Source organism: Bos mutus, chromosome 5 (assembly GCF_027580195.1).
Source record: "Bos mutus isolate GX-2022 chromosome 5, NWIPB_WYAK_1.1, whole genome shotgun sequence".
NCBI classification, from domain to species: Eukaryota; Metazoa; Chordata; class Mammalia; order Artiodactyla; family Bovidae; genus Bos; species Bos mutus.
The window spans coordinates 37,504,908-37,522,147 of NC_091621.1; the positions used below are offsets into that span (position 1 = coordinate 37,504,908).

Genomic DNA, 17,240 nt, shown 5'->3' on the forward strand with positions numbered 1-17,240 from the left:
TATGTGTGTTTTTTTCCCCTTATTGAGCTGAGGACATTCTCTTCTGTTCATTGTTTTTAATCCATTATTCTATCAGTATGGCATATTATATAAATTTGTTTTTGTTCAGTGAACAATCCTTGCATTCCTGGATACAGCCCACTTGATTTGATTTACTGGATTTGATATGCTAATATTTTGTTGAAGATTTTTGCATTTATATTCATAAGAAATAGTAGTCTGTAGTTTTTTTGTGATGCCTTTGTCTGGTTTTGGTATTGGTGTAATACTGGTTTCATAGAATAAATTGAGATAGGTTTCTACCCCCTTTATTTTTAGAAGAGTTGGTGAAGCATTGGTATCAGTTTTCTTTCAGTGGCTGATAAAATTCACCAGTGAAGCTATATTGGCCTTGACATTTCTTTGATTATTAATTCAGTCTCTTAACTCATTATAGATCTATTCAGGTTTTCTATTTCTTCTTGAGTCAACTTCAACCATTTATGTTTTTCTAGGAACTTATCCATTTCACCTAGATTATTCCATTTGTTGGCATATAATTATTAACAGTAATCCCTTACATTCCCTTCTTTATTTTTGTAATGTCAATAGTAATGTTCCTCTTTTCATTTCTGATTTTAGGAATTTAAATCTTCTTTCTTTTTTTCTTGAATAGTCTAGCTTAAAAGTTGTCAGTTTTATTGATCTTTTCAAAGAACCAACTGTTGATTTTTCTCTGTTGCTTATCTATTCTGTATTCCATTTATTTCTGCCTTTTGTCTTTTGATTAGAATATTTAATTTATTTACATCAAAGTACTTTCTGATTAGGGCTTCCCTTGTGGCTCAGCTGGTAAAGAATCTGCCCGCAATGTGAGAGACGCTGGGTTTGATCCCTAGGTTGGGAAGATCCCCTGGAGAAGGGAAGGCATTCTAGTGTTCTGGCCTGGAGAATTCCATGGACTGGATAGTCCATGGGGCCGCAAAGAGTCGGACACAGCTGAGTGACTTCACTTCACTTCACTTTCTGATTAAGTTGGCATTACATTGGAGTTAAATCTGCCATTTTACTACAGTAAGTCCCCTACATATGAACATTCAAATTGTGAGCTTTCAAAGATGCAAACGTGCATTTGCATATCCAGTCATGTAAGTTAGTTAACATGTCTGGGATACATTGTCACAGGCATGCGTTGTCTAGAAGTGATGGTGCTTTTGGGTACTTTACAGTACTTTCCCGTACTTACAGTACTGTATAGAGTACAGTAAGTACAGTAGTGCAGTCTCTTTATCTGCTTACTCGATGCCAGCCCCTGTATGCCAGCTGTTGTACTGTATTACTGTAAGATTAAAAATGTTTTGTTTTATTTTTGTGTTTGTTTTTTATGTCTTATTTGTGTGAAAGTATTATAAACCTATTACAATATAGTAATATATAGCTGATTGTGTTATTTGGGTATCTGCACCTTGTTGCACTTAATATATATAAATATATATTATGTAAAAATGTATTTATATATATTATATATATTTTTTAACCTATGTAGTTACCTCACCAGCGATCCTTAGTTTTTCAAGTGAGTTTGACTTACTGCCTAGTGTACTTTCATTTAAGCCTGAAGGATTCTTCTTAGTGTTTCTAGTAGGGCAGGTCTGCTAGCAAAGGAGTCTTTCAGATTTTATTTTTGTAGGAGTGTCATCATTTCTCCTCTGTTTTTGAAAAAATGGTTTTGCAGCATATAGACTACTTGGTTGACAATCTTTTCCTTTTTTAGCATTTTGACAGTATGATCCAACTGCCTTCTGGTTTCCATGGTTTCTGATTAGGAATCAACTGCTTATCTTACTGAAGAGTCTTTGTATATGTGGAATGACTTTTCTCTTTCGACTATCAGAATTCTATCTTTGTTCTTGACTTTTGATACACTGAGTCTGATGTGCTTATGTCTGGATTTCTCTGTTTATTCTACTTTGAGCCTGTTGAGCTTCTTGGATATACAAATTAATTTATATTAATTTGCTTTCATCAAATTTTGAAAGTTCTTCAGCCATTATTTCTTCACATATTCTTTCTGCCTCTTTCTTTCTCTCATTCCTTCTGGCTCTCCTATTATGTGTATTTTTGATGGTGTCCCACTCATCTCTGAGGCTACATTCATTTTTTGTCATTCCTTATTCTTTGTGATTCTCAGACAAGATAATCTCAATAGACCTAATGTTAAGTTAGCTGACTTTTTCTTCATCCAGTTCATTCTGCAAAGGAACCTCTCTAGTGAATTTTTTGTTTTACTCATTATATTTATATCTCTAGAATTTCTAGTTGGTCTTCAAGTAATTTTTATCTGTTCATATTCTCTGTACAGTAAGATGCTCACATACTTTATTTCTTTAGGTGTGATTTCTATTAGTTCTTTGAACATATGTATAATTGCTTATTTGTGTCTTCATTTAGTATGTCCAATGTCTGGACATCCTCAGGGAGTTTCTATTGGCTTCTTTTTCACCCTGTGTCATGGCCAAACTTTTCTGTTTCTTTATGTACCTTGTAATTTTTTGTTGAAAACTGGGCATTTTAATTATAATGTGGTCAATCTGAAAACCAGATTTTACCCCTCCTCAGAGCTTATTATTGCTTCTATTGTCATTGCTGCTGATGATAGGATTTATTTAGTTAGTTTCCTGAACAAATTCTGTAAAGTTATATTGTTTATCATGCACGGCCACGAGGTCTGTATACAAAAGCTTAGTTATCTGCTAATGATTGGACAGTGATTTCTTTCAATGCCTGGAATCAATCATTTTATTGAGCCTTTGCCAGGTGGCTCTGTGTTTGCATGTTGGCGAATGCCTTCAGCATTCCATCAGGCAGTTGTTATGTTCACTATCAGTTTATCTGGATCTCTAAAGCCAAAGAGTACATCATGAGTAATGCTGGACTGGATGAAGCACAAGCTGGAATCAAGATTGCCGGAAGAAATATCAATAACTTCACATATGCAGATGACACCAACCTTATGGCAGAAAGCAAAGAAGAACTAAAGAGCCTCTTGAAAGTTAAAGAGGAGAGTGAAAAAGCTGGCTTTAAACTCAACGTTCAAAGAAAGAAGGTCATGGCATCCAGTCCCATCTCTTCATGGCGAATAGATGGGGAAACAGTGGAAACAGTGATGGACTTTATTTTCTTGAGCTTTCTGCAGATGGTGAGTGCAGCCGTGAAATTAAAAGATGCTTGCTCCTTGGGAGAAAAGCTATGACCAACCTAGACAGCATATTTAAAAGCATAGACATTACTTTGCCAACAAAGGTCCATCTAGTCAAAGCTATGGTTTTTCCAGTAGTCATGTATGGATGTGAGAGTTGAACCAAAAGAAACCTGAATGAACACCAAAGAATTGATGCTTTTGAACTGTGGTGTTGGAGAAGACTCTTGAGAGTCCCTTGGACAGCAAGGAGATCCTAAAGGAAATCAGTCCCGAATATTCATTGGAAGGACCAATGCTGAAGCTGAAACTCCAGTACTTTGGCCACCTGATGTGAAGAACTGACTCATTGGAAAAGACCCTGATGCTGGGAAAGATTGAAGGCGGGAGGAAAAGGGGATGACAAGGAAGAGATGGTTGGATGGCATCACCGACTCGATGGACATGGAGTTTGAGTGAACTCTGGGAGTTGGTGATGGACAAGGAAGCCTGGCGTGCTGCAGTCCATGGGGTCACAGAGTCGGACATGACTGAGCAACTGAACTGGACTGAACTGAGGATACCTTGGTTGTTAGACTGTTGGCTTTAATGGGCAACATGAAGCTGAGGTTATGGGGATGGGGATAAGCCAAGTTAAAATGCCACAAAACTCACTATTTTATGGAAAAGATTTAGTTGTTTTTTCTCAAATAAACACTTCTCATACTATTGGAAACCTTTGTTTAGTTTCTGCAGTTCTGCAGAGGTTAATTTTGACAGATTTTGTCAAGTTCTTTGCTTTGTGGAGGGGCATGTTTTCCAAGATCTTTACTCAGATATTCTTGAAGTGTTTCTCATGCCCAGTTATTTTTTACTGAGTTATTTGCAGTGCTAACTAATTCTGCAATTCCAATCCCATTCACATTGAAGTCAATCTGCATAGCTTCTCCTAGAGTGAGCAGTGTGCAACCTGTTGTTATTAATAGTTTGCTGGTTTTTTCTTACTAACTTGCTGGAGTTTTTAAACTTGTGAGTAGTCCTTTGTCATTCCTGTATATTGCAAAACTTCTGCCAGTCTGTGGCTATTTTTTCCCCCCTCTCTTTGTAGTGCTTTAATGAGGTTCTTACTTTTAAAAGATTTTGAATGTATTAATATTTTTCTTTATGATTTATGCTTTTTTGTTTTTCTTTAGTAGTATTTTCCTTTACCCCAAGGTTATCTAGATACTCTTCTGTAAATTGGTACTTTTTCAGTTTTATTTTCCACCTGGAATTTGATTTATATGTAATAGGATTTAGGGGTTCACTTTCACCTTGTTCTGTATGGATATTCCACTGCAGCAGCCCTGTTTATTCAAACATCAGTTTTTACCTTACTGGTTTGCTGGGTCGATGGTGCCTATTATATATCAGTTTTGGTGTATGCAGAGGTCTCTTGCTGAACTCTGTTTTTCTCTTTTGCTCAGTTTTTCTTAACTTAAAGGGCTTCCCAGGTGATTGACTGGTAAAGAATCTGCTTGTCAATTCAGGAGATGTGGGTTTGATCCCTGGGTTGAGAAGATCCCCTGGAGAAGGAAATGGCAACCCACTCCAGTATTCTTGTCTGAAAAATCTCATGAACAGAAGTTGGTGGGCTATAGTCTGTAGAGTCACAAGACCTTAGCAACTAAACAACCCCAGTAGCACCTTGTTCTTTAGGAGATGTCTTGACTGTTCTGAGGCTTTTCTTTTCTATTAAATTTATAGCTCAAATAAGGGAGAAATGACATCTTCAAGTATTGATTCTTCCAAATGATGAACATGATAATTTACCTATTTATATAGGTTCTTCACTCTTTTACAACAATTTTAACATTTTCCCCATATAAATTTTGTACATTTTGAATTAGATTTTTGTTCCTGGGCTCTTCATATTTTTAAGTTGTTGAAAAACAGTTATAAAAAATTAAAATTCTTAACTGTGGCAGGTCTTTAGAGACACAATTTCTTTTTTGGGACCCTACATATATATATTATATACCGATTTTGTGTCCAGCAAACTTACTAAACTCATTTATTCTCATAATTTATATGCAAGTTTTATTGAGTTGTCCATATAAACAATTATGTAATTTATTAGGGATAGCAGGTTTTTTTCCTTGCCATTCCCCCTGTCTTTGTTTTTTTTGTTTTTTTTTATTAACTATGTTGGCAGTGGTATCACAACCAGTGAAAAGAAGTGATGGTAGTGGGACATATTATCTTGTTTCTGATGTAAAGGAAATACTTTCAACCTTTTACTGTTAAGTATAATGTCTTTTATAGGTTTTATATGGCAAGATTTTATCAGGTTAATGAAGTTCATTTCCATTCCTAGTTTTATAAGAATTTAGTTAGTTTTTTATCATGAATGGATGTTGGATCTTATCATTCTGATAAAAAGTCTTGTTCATTAAATTTTTAAAAATTAAACTTTATTTTTCTCTTTCCTTTAGCAAAGAAGTTTGTGATCCTAATATTGGCGGCCAGATCATAATGTGTCCTCAGTGTGATGATGAGTGTCCATTCTGGTCACTCAATGTTACTTGCGAGTCCTCAAAGGTATTTCTTTCAAACATTTACAAGTAATGAAAGCTTTTTTTGCCTTCTAATAAATTTAGTACAACATAGTGCTTAAATTTTTTTCCTCTTGAGGAATTTAGAAAGGTAATTTTCAGCTAAGCCTTCATTTTCAAAGATAGATATAAAATACATGTGTTATTCCTTGTTTATAAATAATACATTGAAATGAAAAGCCTTATCAATAATCTCCTGAAAGGTCAGTGAAGAACTGTGGAATTGAAACTGCTTGAGTGTTTCAAGTAATCAAAGCAGATTTCTCAAACCTGGCTTATCTCATAAATACTATTTAATAGGTTTACTGTTATAAGTATTTTCCTTAATTCAAGTGAATGGAAACCTGAAATCTGTACTTGTTTTTCCACTTTGAAAGTATGCTGAAACTCTCCTTGGATTTTTAAAGACTTTGCAGATCAGATTTAGACTGTATTTATAAAAATGCATAAGAAAGGTTTTGTCTTCAAATGGTAACAGATATTCACTTTGTCTCTAAACATTCCTACCAAACACATCTGGTTCCCCTTACACATGCAGATAGATGGTCTTGAGCTATATGACTTCTTAAAATCCAGGAGGTTTAGCAAAGGCATTGAGACTGGAGGGAGCTTCCTGAAAGGCATGCCAGAAAGGCTAGACAGGAAGAAAGATGGTTGGCTTGCTTCAGAAGGTTTTCCTGATAACTTTGACCTTCATAGAATTCTTCCCTGTCTTGATCTCTCTGTCCCCTCACTCTGCTCTGAAAGTTTAGGAATATTTCTATGATCTCAGAATATTCTGATCTGCTCCATGTAAGTCTTACTTTAACTGAATACACAGCTAATATAGTGATGCAACTTTATAGTTCAGACTTCGCCAAGTTATACTCATACCTGTATTATCACTTGACATACAAAACAGTGCTGTGAGGCAGGCAGAACAGGTGTTACCTCTATTTTACAGATTAGAACACTGAATCTGCAGGATTAAATAATTTGCTCAACCACCCGCCTAGTGACAGACAAGCCAGAAAATGACAACACATCTGCCTTCCTTGCTATTACCATGTTCCTCACTGGCTGACTGTACGACCATGCACTTCACTCTTGAATCAAACTCAGAAAAATTGCTCCACCACTTAATTAAGAGGATCTCAGGATCTTGTCAACACATGTATTTTTATACCTTATGAGTTAAATTAGATTTCATCGCCCACTCCCCTTCAACCAACACAAGTTCTAGACTATAAATAACCATCAGAGGTCGCTCAAAGTGAAAGACTTGGAGGTAGTAAGAGAGAAGCTGCCTTCCAGTACTGTTGACTCATAAAGGGCCTTAGTGGGTATCCCCAGGTCACAGGATTTAAGGCAAGTGCGGGGGATAAGACCAGAGGCAAACTGTACTCCACAGAGTACAAATGGAAATTCCATTTTCTTTAAGAAATTTTCATACTCTCATGTTTTGGGGAAAAAAAAGTGAATCATTCTCTTCCAGTTTCAAAAAAAAATCCTTTGAGTCTTTTCAGAGTGATTTACAAAGGGAGGGAAGTGTATAAAAGAATATAAATAAAAGAATGAAATGAAAAAATAAGGTAAAAAAGGAAAAAAGAGAAACACCTTTCCTGTTTGTTGGTTAATTCAATCATTTCTTCATTTATTTATAGTCATTTCTTTCCTTTTGGAAAGTGATGAAAAATTCACTAGATATATATGCCAGAATTATTAATAAATTAGAAATAGATAATCAGGATCAAGGAAATGAAGAAACAGTTATGGAAATAATCAGGATTGATACTGGTTTTGTGACTGAGCATTAAAGTTCTTAGCTTTTTAGCTGGCAAGATAAAGAGGAAATATGGTTAAGTTATAACGTTTAGGTCTTTGAAATGCATTGTTACATAATTTTGATTTTGTTCCTTTGCAGGAAGAAAGCATAGCAAATTGTCACTTTTCTAGATTTCTATCATCCACTTAAAATCATCATGCCCGCATGTACAGCTCTCTCTGCCTTCCTGCTCCACATGACTAAAGCAGTGTGCTGACTCGAGGCCACTGTTAGCACAGCCAGCTTTCCCTCTCTGCCATCCTGCCAAGCAAGCTAAGCTAAGCTTCTTACCAAGAAAACTCTTTGCTTATCTTCCGCCTTACTTCCTGCTTCCATGTTGTTTCTGGGGCATGTAGAGCAGAGAGGCCAACCATCTTACACTTTCAGTTCCTTGATTCTTACCCATATGGCAAAAATGGTAACTTCCTCCGAGCCACCTAACTCTCTCTCATAGGAGTGCAAGGCACATCTTGCTTTGCAAGATGTCTTGAGCTCAGCAGCTGCGGTGAGCTTGGCCTTAGCAGTACACTTGCCTTTTCTTGCTGCTCCTTTCCCTCCCACTTCTCTGGTATTGACAGATGTGCTTTTAGTGGCTTTTTGTCAGCATAATAAGATTTTCTCTTACTTGAGTGGGAGGGTAGAGGCATCAGGGCAAATAGGGAGGTATCACATAGAGAGAGGTTTGCACTGATTCCTAGAAGAGAGGTAACACTGAACAGAATCTTTAGTACTAACATTATAACACGCAGAACTGTATTTCATAGGGCTTTTCCTCTAATAATTTTTCAATAAAGGGTAAGACATGACATTAAAAGAGAGCTTGGAAAAGATGGTTCAAGAGAGTCAAAGCTAAAAGATTTGAAATCTGTGTTCTGTGTAATCCTAGGACTAGAGTAGGTGGGGAGCACTGTTCCCCAGATTGATCACTCATTTGGTAATTCTGTCTTCCTTAAGCTGGATTTTTGAGAGGAGTAACTGAATGACAGTTTGGGACTATTCTTTCTGCTCAGGAAATATATGTGTGATTGAGGGGCATCTACATGATTTGGAAAAGGATATATAAGAAGATCGGTGGAGAAGGAAACGGCAACCCACTCCAGTATTCATGCCTGGAAAATCCCATGGACTGAGGAGCCTGGTGGGCTACAATCCATGGGGTTGCAAAGAGTCAGACAGGACTGAGCGACTTCTGTGTTTTTGAAGCTCAAAGGGATGTGGGCCACTGAAAAGGATATAAACTAGGGCAGTATTTCTTAAAGAAGTAACAGATTAGTTAGTTACAACATCAAGATAAATGGAATTGAAAGAGAGATGCTACCAAGAGAGTTGGGCAGTACTGCTTAAATAATGCTCAAGAGTTTCTGTTCTTAAATTGTTTCCTCTTGAGAGAGGGTTCAGGATGGGTTCTTAAATTTGTAAGGAATATATTAAATTAAAAAAAAAAAAGAACTAGTGCCAACCTAATAAAGAGAAAAAAAAAAGAAAGAAATAAAAAAGAAAAGAAGGAAAAAAAAAAAAGAAGAAGATGAGCAGCACTGGGCCCACTCCCCTCTGCCTTTTTCTGTTGCCCACTTTGGTTACGTGTTGTTACTTTGGGAATTGCACTCTTTTCACCTTGCATAGTAGCTGCCAAAGTGTGTTTTTATAAACATGGGGTTCTAGAGCGCTGGCTTCCTGGGGCAGAGGAAAGGAAGAAATGCGTGTTGTACAAAATCAGTACGTTCATATGTTTAATTAAATAGTCCTATTATTAAAAAAAAAAAAAAAAAGGAAGATGGGTAGGTGGATATTATTTTACAAAAATAACCTTAACTTATATTTTATTTAGATGGAAGTTTATTCATTTTGCATCAGTATAAGGGCAACCCAGAAAGAACTTTTAAAAAGTCAAGTTCTTTACTTAGAAGCAGCTTTGAATTTTCTTTAGCACTGAAGAGTTTGCTTTTATTTATTTTTAGCCTATAGCTTCCTTTTCTAGCATGTCTTCTTTACTTTTCATAAGCTCTTTCATAAAGTTGATATTGTGTTTGCCACTTTTTCTACTAATTTTATAGACCTTTTTAGGAGATATAAAAATGCTCACTGATGAAAAATTGGTAGCTAATTGGAAAATTTTTCAGGAATTAATAGAGGGAGACAATTAGCAAAAATTTGAAAATTAGTAAGCTAGTAAATAGAGTATGTAGTGTATTCATTCGTGATCATTGTACCCTTTGTAATGTCAGCAAAAGCACTTTTGCATCTTTATCCTGATGAAAGCTTCTGTCAGCCATGATAGAAAAGTCATCATTGGATTTGAGGAAAACAAGCTCTGGAGGAGAGCCATCTTAAAGTAAACACCAGTTTTGTGCTTCTCTTAACAAGAAAACCAGGAATTCGGGAACTTGCCCTCTGACCAGGGTGGGATGATAAGATGCAAATCATAAATCTCAAAGTTGTTTGGAGTTCATTGTACTCTTTGGGCCATTCTGTTTCCTCAAATTCATTCTGATCGTCCATAAAAAGAGGCTGTTATTCAAAAGTATGTTAGAGGCTTTCCGCAAAATGGAATCTTAGCAGCTGTGCTTATTTCTTTATCAAGACACAGAAAGATTCCTTTGGAAAATGTAGTCTGGTAAAAGCTATGTGCTTTCAGGAGAATGAGAAATCTCGTCTGTAAGTATGTAGTAGATATGGTGATTGTCAAACTAGGCAACAGATTTAAAAGAAATTTCCAGACTGTAAGATATACAAAGCAGTGCATATTTGATGAATTTAGTAGGTGAAGAACATAATTCATGTAAATGTCATTATTGTATTTTACAGAAATTGTGCATCTTTGACAGTTTTGGAACCCTAGTCTTTGCAGTATTTATGGGGGTGTGGGGTAAGTTATATATATATATATATTTTTTTTTTTTCAGTTTCTTTTGCCTCTTAACTGAAATCAAACAAACAAAAACCCTAAAATCACATAAGTACTGAACTTAACATCTTTATACGGTTTTATATACAGAGACTATCAAAACAACCCACTTTCAGTCTCTTGGATTGCCCAAGCTTCAGCTCCCCTGGAACTCCACATTTATAATTCTTAGGGCCATTGTATCAATTACTGCATAAAAAAACTACCTCAAAATGTAGTGGCTTAAAACCCACATGTATTATTTCTCATGGTTCTCGTGTCAGGTGGGAAATTCGCCAAGCAGGGTTGGTGTACAGGGCTCAACCGGGCCACCTCGTCTTGGTCTGCATGGTTTCTCAACCTCCAGGAGCTGGACCAGCATTCTTCACATGACAGTTCAGGGTTCCAAAGAGAAGCAGGAAAGGAAAAGTGCACACCAGGCATTTTTTAAGCCTACATTTGCATCTAGTTTGCAAATGTTCCATCAACCAAAGCATGTCATGGTCAACCCAACAACAATGTGAAGAGATGGGAGGACAGCTTAAGGGCTTAGATAATACAGGGAGGCATGGTTCACTGGCAGCTGTTGTTGTAATAGCATCCCTAGCTGTGATCCAACCTAATTTTCATGGGGTAGGGGTTCAGGAAAAGCAGCAACGTGGGGATTCCAGGTAAGCTTTCTTGTTTATATACTTCTGTATGAGTAACTAGATAATGAATACATGCTGCTACTCTTATCATAACAACATTCTGTTTAATAAATAGGACAGATGTGATCCTTAAGAATATAATTTGTATATAGAAGCTTTAACACTATATATTATTTATCTTGAAAAGCATCATTAATGTAATGAGGCAATTATCATTTTATACAGACTTTGACATGTTTAATTGATGTGAATGTTCTACCATAGGAGAAAAAAATGTTCATTTTCAAAGATAATGCATTTCCAATTTCATTGTGTGAGTCTGGGATAAAACAGTTCAGGGTGTAGCTAGGTGGGGGAGGAAACAGAACCAAGTTTCTTATTTTGGAGAAGACAGCCTGTCAACACATGCTCCTTACATACAGACACCATTGTTTATAGGTGTCCCTGGTGGTATTTCCCTTTTGCAGTGGTTGTGCCTATGAAGGGTCCCCAAATGAATCACAAAACAGGCAGGCCAATTACTTTGGACACTTTTAAGAGATATTAGTTGCCACTCCTGCATGAAGTAAACTGTAAGATAGCCAAATGTACCTAATAAGTCACATTGTCATTCAGACATTTAGCATGTTTTGGCTGGAGACCAAACAGTAGCTAATATTTGCCACACGGAAGAATAAAGATCAAGTTCATATATTAAGATTCTCTGTCTCCTTCACTGTGAAATACACCTTTCATTTTTTTTATCCTTGTAAGAGGGTGAGTGCTGAACATGTGGGCAGAGGCAGTTTTAACTAAACTGCCCAAACCTCAGTCTCAACACTAATTCATAATCTATAAAATTCAAACACATCTATTGAACTCCGTATATTAATAGAGCTGATAGCCCTAATTAAAAGAGACTTCTTAAATGAAGCAAAAATTACTTTGACACAAAAGAAAAGCTTCAAATTTCCTAACCAGCTCTGCTTTCTGTGATCATTAAACTACACCATGTTTATAGAAGCGACAGGCATATTGAGCTGCTGATTTTATTTCATCAGATTTTAGAATGCAGAAAACATTTCAGCCCTGCTCATGGCACCATATGTGTATCTTTAAGGATATGTGTGTGTATGATGAAGTTTTTATTTTAAATGCCTTATTGCTTTTCTTGTTACCTCTGCCTGATGAGAACTACTGCTGGGAACCTCATTACAGAAAGCCTGCAATTGCAAAACTGAAGTTTTCATATCACCATCATCATACTCCTGTACCATCTCTTGTGCCCAGATGTATGTTGCAGAGTATTTTTTTCTTCTCCCTGGAAACTATAAAAGTTGAAAGGAGAAAACCTTGTATAATAAATTTTGCATAAATCATGTACTTCTTTGAAAAATATCCCCCCTTTTAGGCCAAGCCAGTCCATCTGCTCCTACTGACTCCTAGAGTGCTAAACACCAACTACTCCCGGTGGAAGTAGAGGTTCTGAAAGCCTTTTCCCCTCCCCATTCCTTGTCGTTTCTTACCTACTTCTCTTTGATGCTCCCCACCAGCCTCTTGGCTGGCTGCATGACTGCCATTTTTAATTTTCACCTTTGAGTTCTAGGGTGGGCCTAGTGATTCCTAGAAAAACTCAGACACCTAGCTCATAAGAAGGGGGATTTCAGGAAGCCGTCACCCTGACTAGCTTCACTTGGAGATCAGAAAGTGACTATTACAACTGTTCGTTTCAGGTCTCTGCTTCTGTGGCAGCATCCACACTAGCAAAATGATGCAACTCCTGTGACCACCTCTGTCTCCATCCAGCTGCATTTCTGATGTTGGTGACACACAGGTGCATCTGATGGGCATTTTAAAAACCACATCTGGAATCCTAGCTGCAGGAGAGTCTGAGAGATGTATTTTTTTTTAGAATTACAATTTTTAAAATTTATTCAAATATAGTTGACTTACAACATTGTGTTAATTTCTGCTGTACAGCACAGTTATTCAATTATACATATACAGGAATTCTTCATATTTTTTCCATTATGGTTTATCACAGTATATTGAATATAGTTCCCTGTACAATACAGTATGACCTTGTTATTTATCCTGAGAAATGTATCTTCAGCCTTGTAGTCTTTCAGTTAGGAAGTAGGAATCTAGGCTAAGCAAACTCATCTACCTTTGTGAGTGATTACAGAAGTCTGAATAGTTTCAAGACCCAATAAAACCTGCCAGGCCTTTAGCAGCAAACTGTTAAAGCAACCAGAACGATCCCAGCTACAGAGTGGGCCTTGTGCTTAGACATTGCTGGATACAACCACCTACACTGTGTATTGGAATCTTCCATCAGATGGATATTTTCTTTAGCTGTATAATATCCTTACATGTCATAGACCCTGCTGAGTTCTCAGCTCTATGACATGAGGAACTAAGAAACTCCCACCCATTCCTGCAGCCCTCCAAGGTTCCGAGGATTTGCTGCCCACTCACTATTTTTCCGGAGAAGGCATTGGCACCCCACTCCAGTACTCTTGCCTGGAAAATCCCATGGACGGAGGAGCCTGGTAGGCTGCAGTCCATGGGGTCGCTAGGAGTCAGACATGACTGAGCGACTTCACTTTCATTTTTCATTTTCATGCCTTGGAGAAGGAAATGGCAACCCACTCCAGTATTCTTGCCTGGAGAATCCCAGGGATGGGGGAGCCTGGTGGGCTGCCATCTATGGGGTCGCACGGAGTCAGACATGACTGAAGCGACTTAGCAGCAGCAGCAGCAGCAGCATTATTTTTCGTCAGGCCATTTCAGGCTTGCACAGAAGTCCTACCACTTTCCACTCAGAATGCATCAACTTCAGGATTTGGTAAAAAGCATCCATTTTATGTTCAAGTTCAGGGAGGAAGGGGAAGGGTATTCACTGTCCTTTCCTTATAGCAACTGATTAAATTGCTTCTCTTGCTTTTTGTGAAAAGAGAAGTTTTCATAACTCATCTCCTGCTAATACTGTCGCTAGATTGTTCCTGAGCAAATGAGTGGCTGTTACGCTCCCATTCTAAAGATGAGGAAAATGACACTCAGGCAGATGCAGCAAATTACTAGAGGCCCCAAAGACAAAAAGTGACAATCACAGAATCAGAGCTCTGTAGGTACTTTGGTTGTCGTCAGCCCTTAAATCAGTGACAAAATGCAGGGAATAGTAATAAAGTTGTAACAGACCTTTAAAAGGATATGGAAGTATTTATTTGATATAATTGCACTATCTTATCTGGGGATCTGAGAAATGGGTTGGAAAATAATGGTTCTACAACCTTGGTCCTACCCCACCTATGCAGGTATAAACCCTTCTTTCTGGATCAGGAGGAAGGAAGCCCAGCCTCACGAGATCAGTCCTGTTCATTTTATCCACCTGCTTGTGGGTCCCAAAACACAGTAGGGCTTTCGTGTCCTGCATCACAGATTTTTTTCAAATAGTTATGCTTGAAGATACAAATTCGTGAAAGTACGCTGCTCTTTAAAATGAAGTGAAAAGTAATTTTCTTTACTTAGAAGAAGAAAATAAGAATTTTCTTCATTGAAAAGCAATAAAAATTTCAAAAATAGCTGTATTTCTCATATTTCAATTAAAGTGACAAAATTTAGAGAGATTCCATAAACACAGGGAAAGTATCCAAAGTGGCTTTCGAGAGCTTTTTCCAGGCTAGCCTTATAAAGTGGCTATTAAAGGAAAGATACCATCTTCTCACCCACCCACAGTCCCTTTCTTGAGGTTGGAAAGGGCCAGCATGTCCCCTGGCGAGTGGTCCTGGGTCAAGTGAACTATGGGACAGGATGGTACATGTGATATTTTCTGTCTCTCTCTCCTGAATAACTCCCAGCACTCAAAGGGCCGGAGCCACCACAACCTCACCCATCAACAGTTGCATCCTCCTCTCAGCTGCTCCAGGCCCTCAAGATGGGCAGAGCAGAGAGTGGTAGACAGTGGTCAGTCAGGCATAGCAGGGAGCGGCTGGAGCGAGCTTGGCTCCCCAAGTAGACGATTACATCCTTCAGCTGTCCCAGGCAGTGGCCATCCTCCAGTTTTTGGAATGACTTCCCACAGTACATTCATTGAGCTAATACTTACCCAGTGCCTGCTGTTTGCTAGTGTTTCAGCCATGGGCTAAACCAAATCCCTGCCCTCATGGACATCGTAAATGATAAATGCAGGAGCAGACAAAGGTCAGGATGTGTGAGTGCTATCCGTTGTGACGTGCACAAGTGGAGATCAGCGTAGGGAATAAAGTGTGTGCCTTTTTTGCAGAGTGTACACTCACTCTGGACTGATTTCATAGCTGCAGAGGGGAAGACAGAGTGGAAAGAACTTCATGGGTGGAAGGTGTAATGCAATGTTGGCAATAGGATTCTCAAATTAAAAAGTAGGGGTCTTCTGTTAGATAAGGTGTGTGGTCGTATGAGCCCAGGGGTCTTTAGTAAGTGGGTGCTGGTTCTGCTTCATGTGCAGCCCGAGGAGAGTTGGCTCATTCCCCAAAGCTGGGGTCTCTTTTTGGAGTATCTGCATGTGAGGCGAGCATGGGTCAGATGGGGAGCAGGGCCAGTCAGTCACAGCTTAGTCCACAGTTAGCTGGTGCCCTCAAGGCTTTCATCCCATGGATACTTCATTCCCCCCGGATGGGGGAAAAGTGCGAATGGCTGGGCAGGTTCTCAGTGGCGGAGGCATCGCTCTCTGTACAGAACACTCAACACTGTGGATCCCTTGCCCTGACCCAGACGAGGCTGTAGAGTAGCTGAGCTGTGGTACCATGCTTCCGTTTCAGCAAAATGGTTTGTTTTTGAAGGTTCTGGTCAAGGAATCACAAAGTGCTGTCTTACCCATAAATGAGGAACAAACTCTTTCATTCTGGGAAGGGCATGTAGAAGGAGAAGGGCCTGTCCTGAAAGCAGGAGCCACTCTGGGGACTGGTTGAAATCTTTCTAGCTTCCCAACCGCACAGATGATTAGTGGCCTCCCCCACTTTGTGCTCTTTGCCTCCATTGACAGCAGCATCTGTGGGAAAAAGCCAGGCTGCCACCCATATATGCTTGTGAACATGAGGTGATCACAGCAGTGGCATCATGAGGGTTAGTGTACCCACAAAGGCAGTGTTGGGACAGAGGGCAGTTACTAGCTCTATGTCCTGGAGGAGGAGAATCAGACACTGGGCAGGCAAGCAGTGATGACATCTCAGCAGAGTGGGTGCTGGAACAGAGCCAGCAGGAGGCGGGATATGGAGCAGTTGGGCTCATTTGTAAGAAGGGCTTGGGCTCTGAAGCCAAGCATACCTTGGTTCAATACCTGACTCCTTATCTCAGGCAAGTATTTGAAGTTTTCTGTGCCTCTGTTTCCTGATGTCCAAAATGGGGGTGGTAATAGCAGTTACCTCAGAGGGTCATGAGGGTCTTTATAAATGTTATGTCATTTAGCTCAGGACAGCCTGTAAGCTCCTTCCTATTTCCCCCATTTTCCATAGAGGGAAGCAGTAGCTCAGGCTGTGGAAACATTGTAACCGGTAGTCAAACATCTAGTGATTGTCACAACCAGAATTCAGACTTGATTCCAATGTCCAGATTATCTCTACTCTCACTTACTGTTGTTGGAACATCAGTGAAGTCAGAACAAACACTGCCAGGAGGTGGGTGTTTTGAGCATTTCCGCTGTCCTTGCCATCGGGAAGCATTGCGTTCACCTTCCTCATGGCGCATCCCGAGGTTTCCCCCGCATGTCCAACTGCCCGTGGCAGGGTCTGCAGGATTTCAAGACAGCCTCTGTTTGCCCTCTACCCAAAGGCTCCCTGTTGTCTGCAGGTTGATTCTTAACCCTGACTGCCCCGTCGACCTTTCCAAAGACCAAAAACAATGCCAGACCGATAAAATCAGAACCTTGAGGGTGGTGCCCAGGTTCAAAACATTTTAAGAGCTCTCAGTGCTTCTCCCGCAGCCAGAGTGAGAACTGCCCCTCCATAGTCCATGCAGAGCTCGTCCACTCTTACCCCAGTTACCGCTGGAAACAGGACAAATTCTCTGCTCAGTCTGGGTCTTTCTCCCGAGTTCTAGACTTTTATCTGCCTACCAGACATCTCTCCTGGGGCCCGCAGGCAGCTGATCAGAACCAAATCAGTTGTCTTCTCTCTCAGACTTGCTCCTTTTCCTG

At 39.1% G+C, this 17,240-nt stretch overlaps 1 protein-coding gene across 3 annotated transcripts in view; it reads left to right on the forward strand.

Annotated features, from left to right (window-relative positions):
- ANO6 (anoctamin 6) overlaps positions 1–17,240 on the forward strand; it is a 236,586-nt gene that overhangs the window by 177,178 nt on the left and 42,168 nt on the right. For all 3 annotated transcript variants that reach the window (XR_011464220.1, XM_070370661.1, XM_070370662.1), the window contains 2 exons: positions 5,632–5,737; positions 10,361–10,421. Coding sequence is in view for 2 of the 3 variants with exons in the window: in XM_070370661.1 (XP_070226762.1) it covers positions 5,632–5,737; positions 10,361–10,421 (167 nt within the window). In the remaining variant the exon portion in view is untranslated. The remainder of the gene's footprint in view (positions 1–5,631; positions 5,738–10,360; positions 10,422–17,240) is intronic.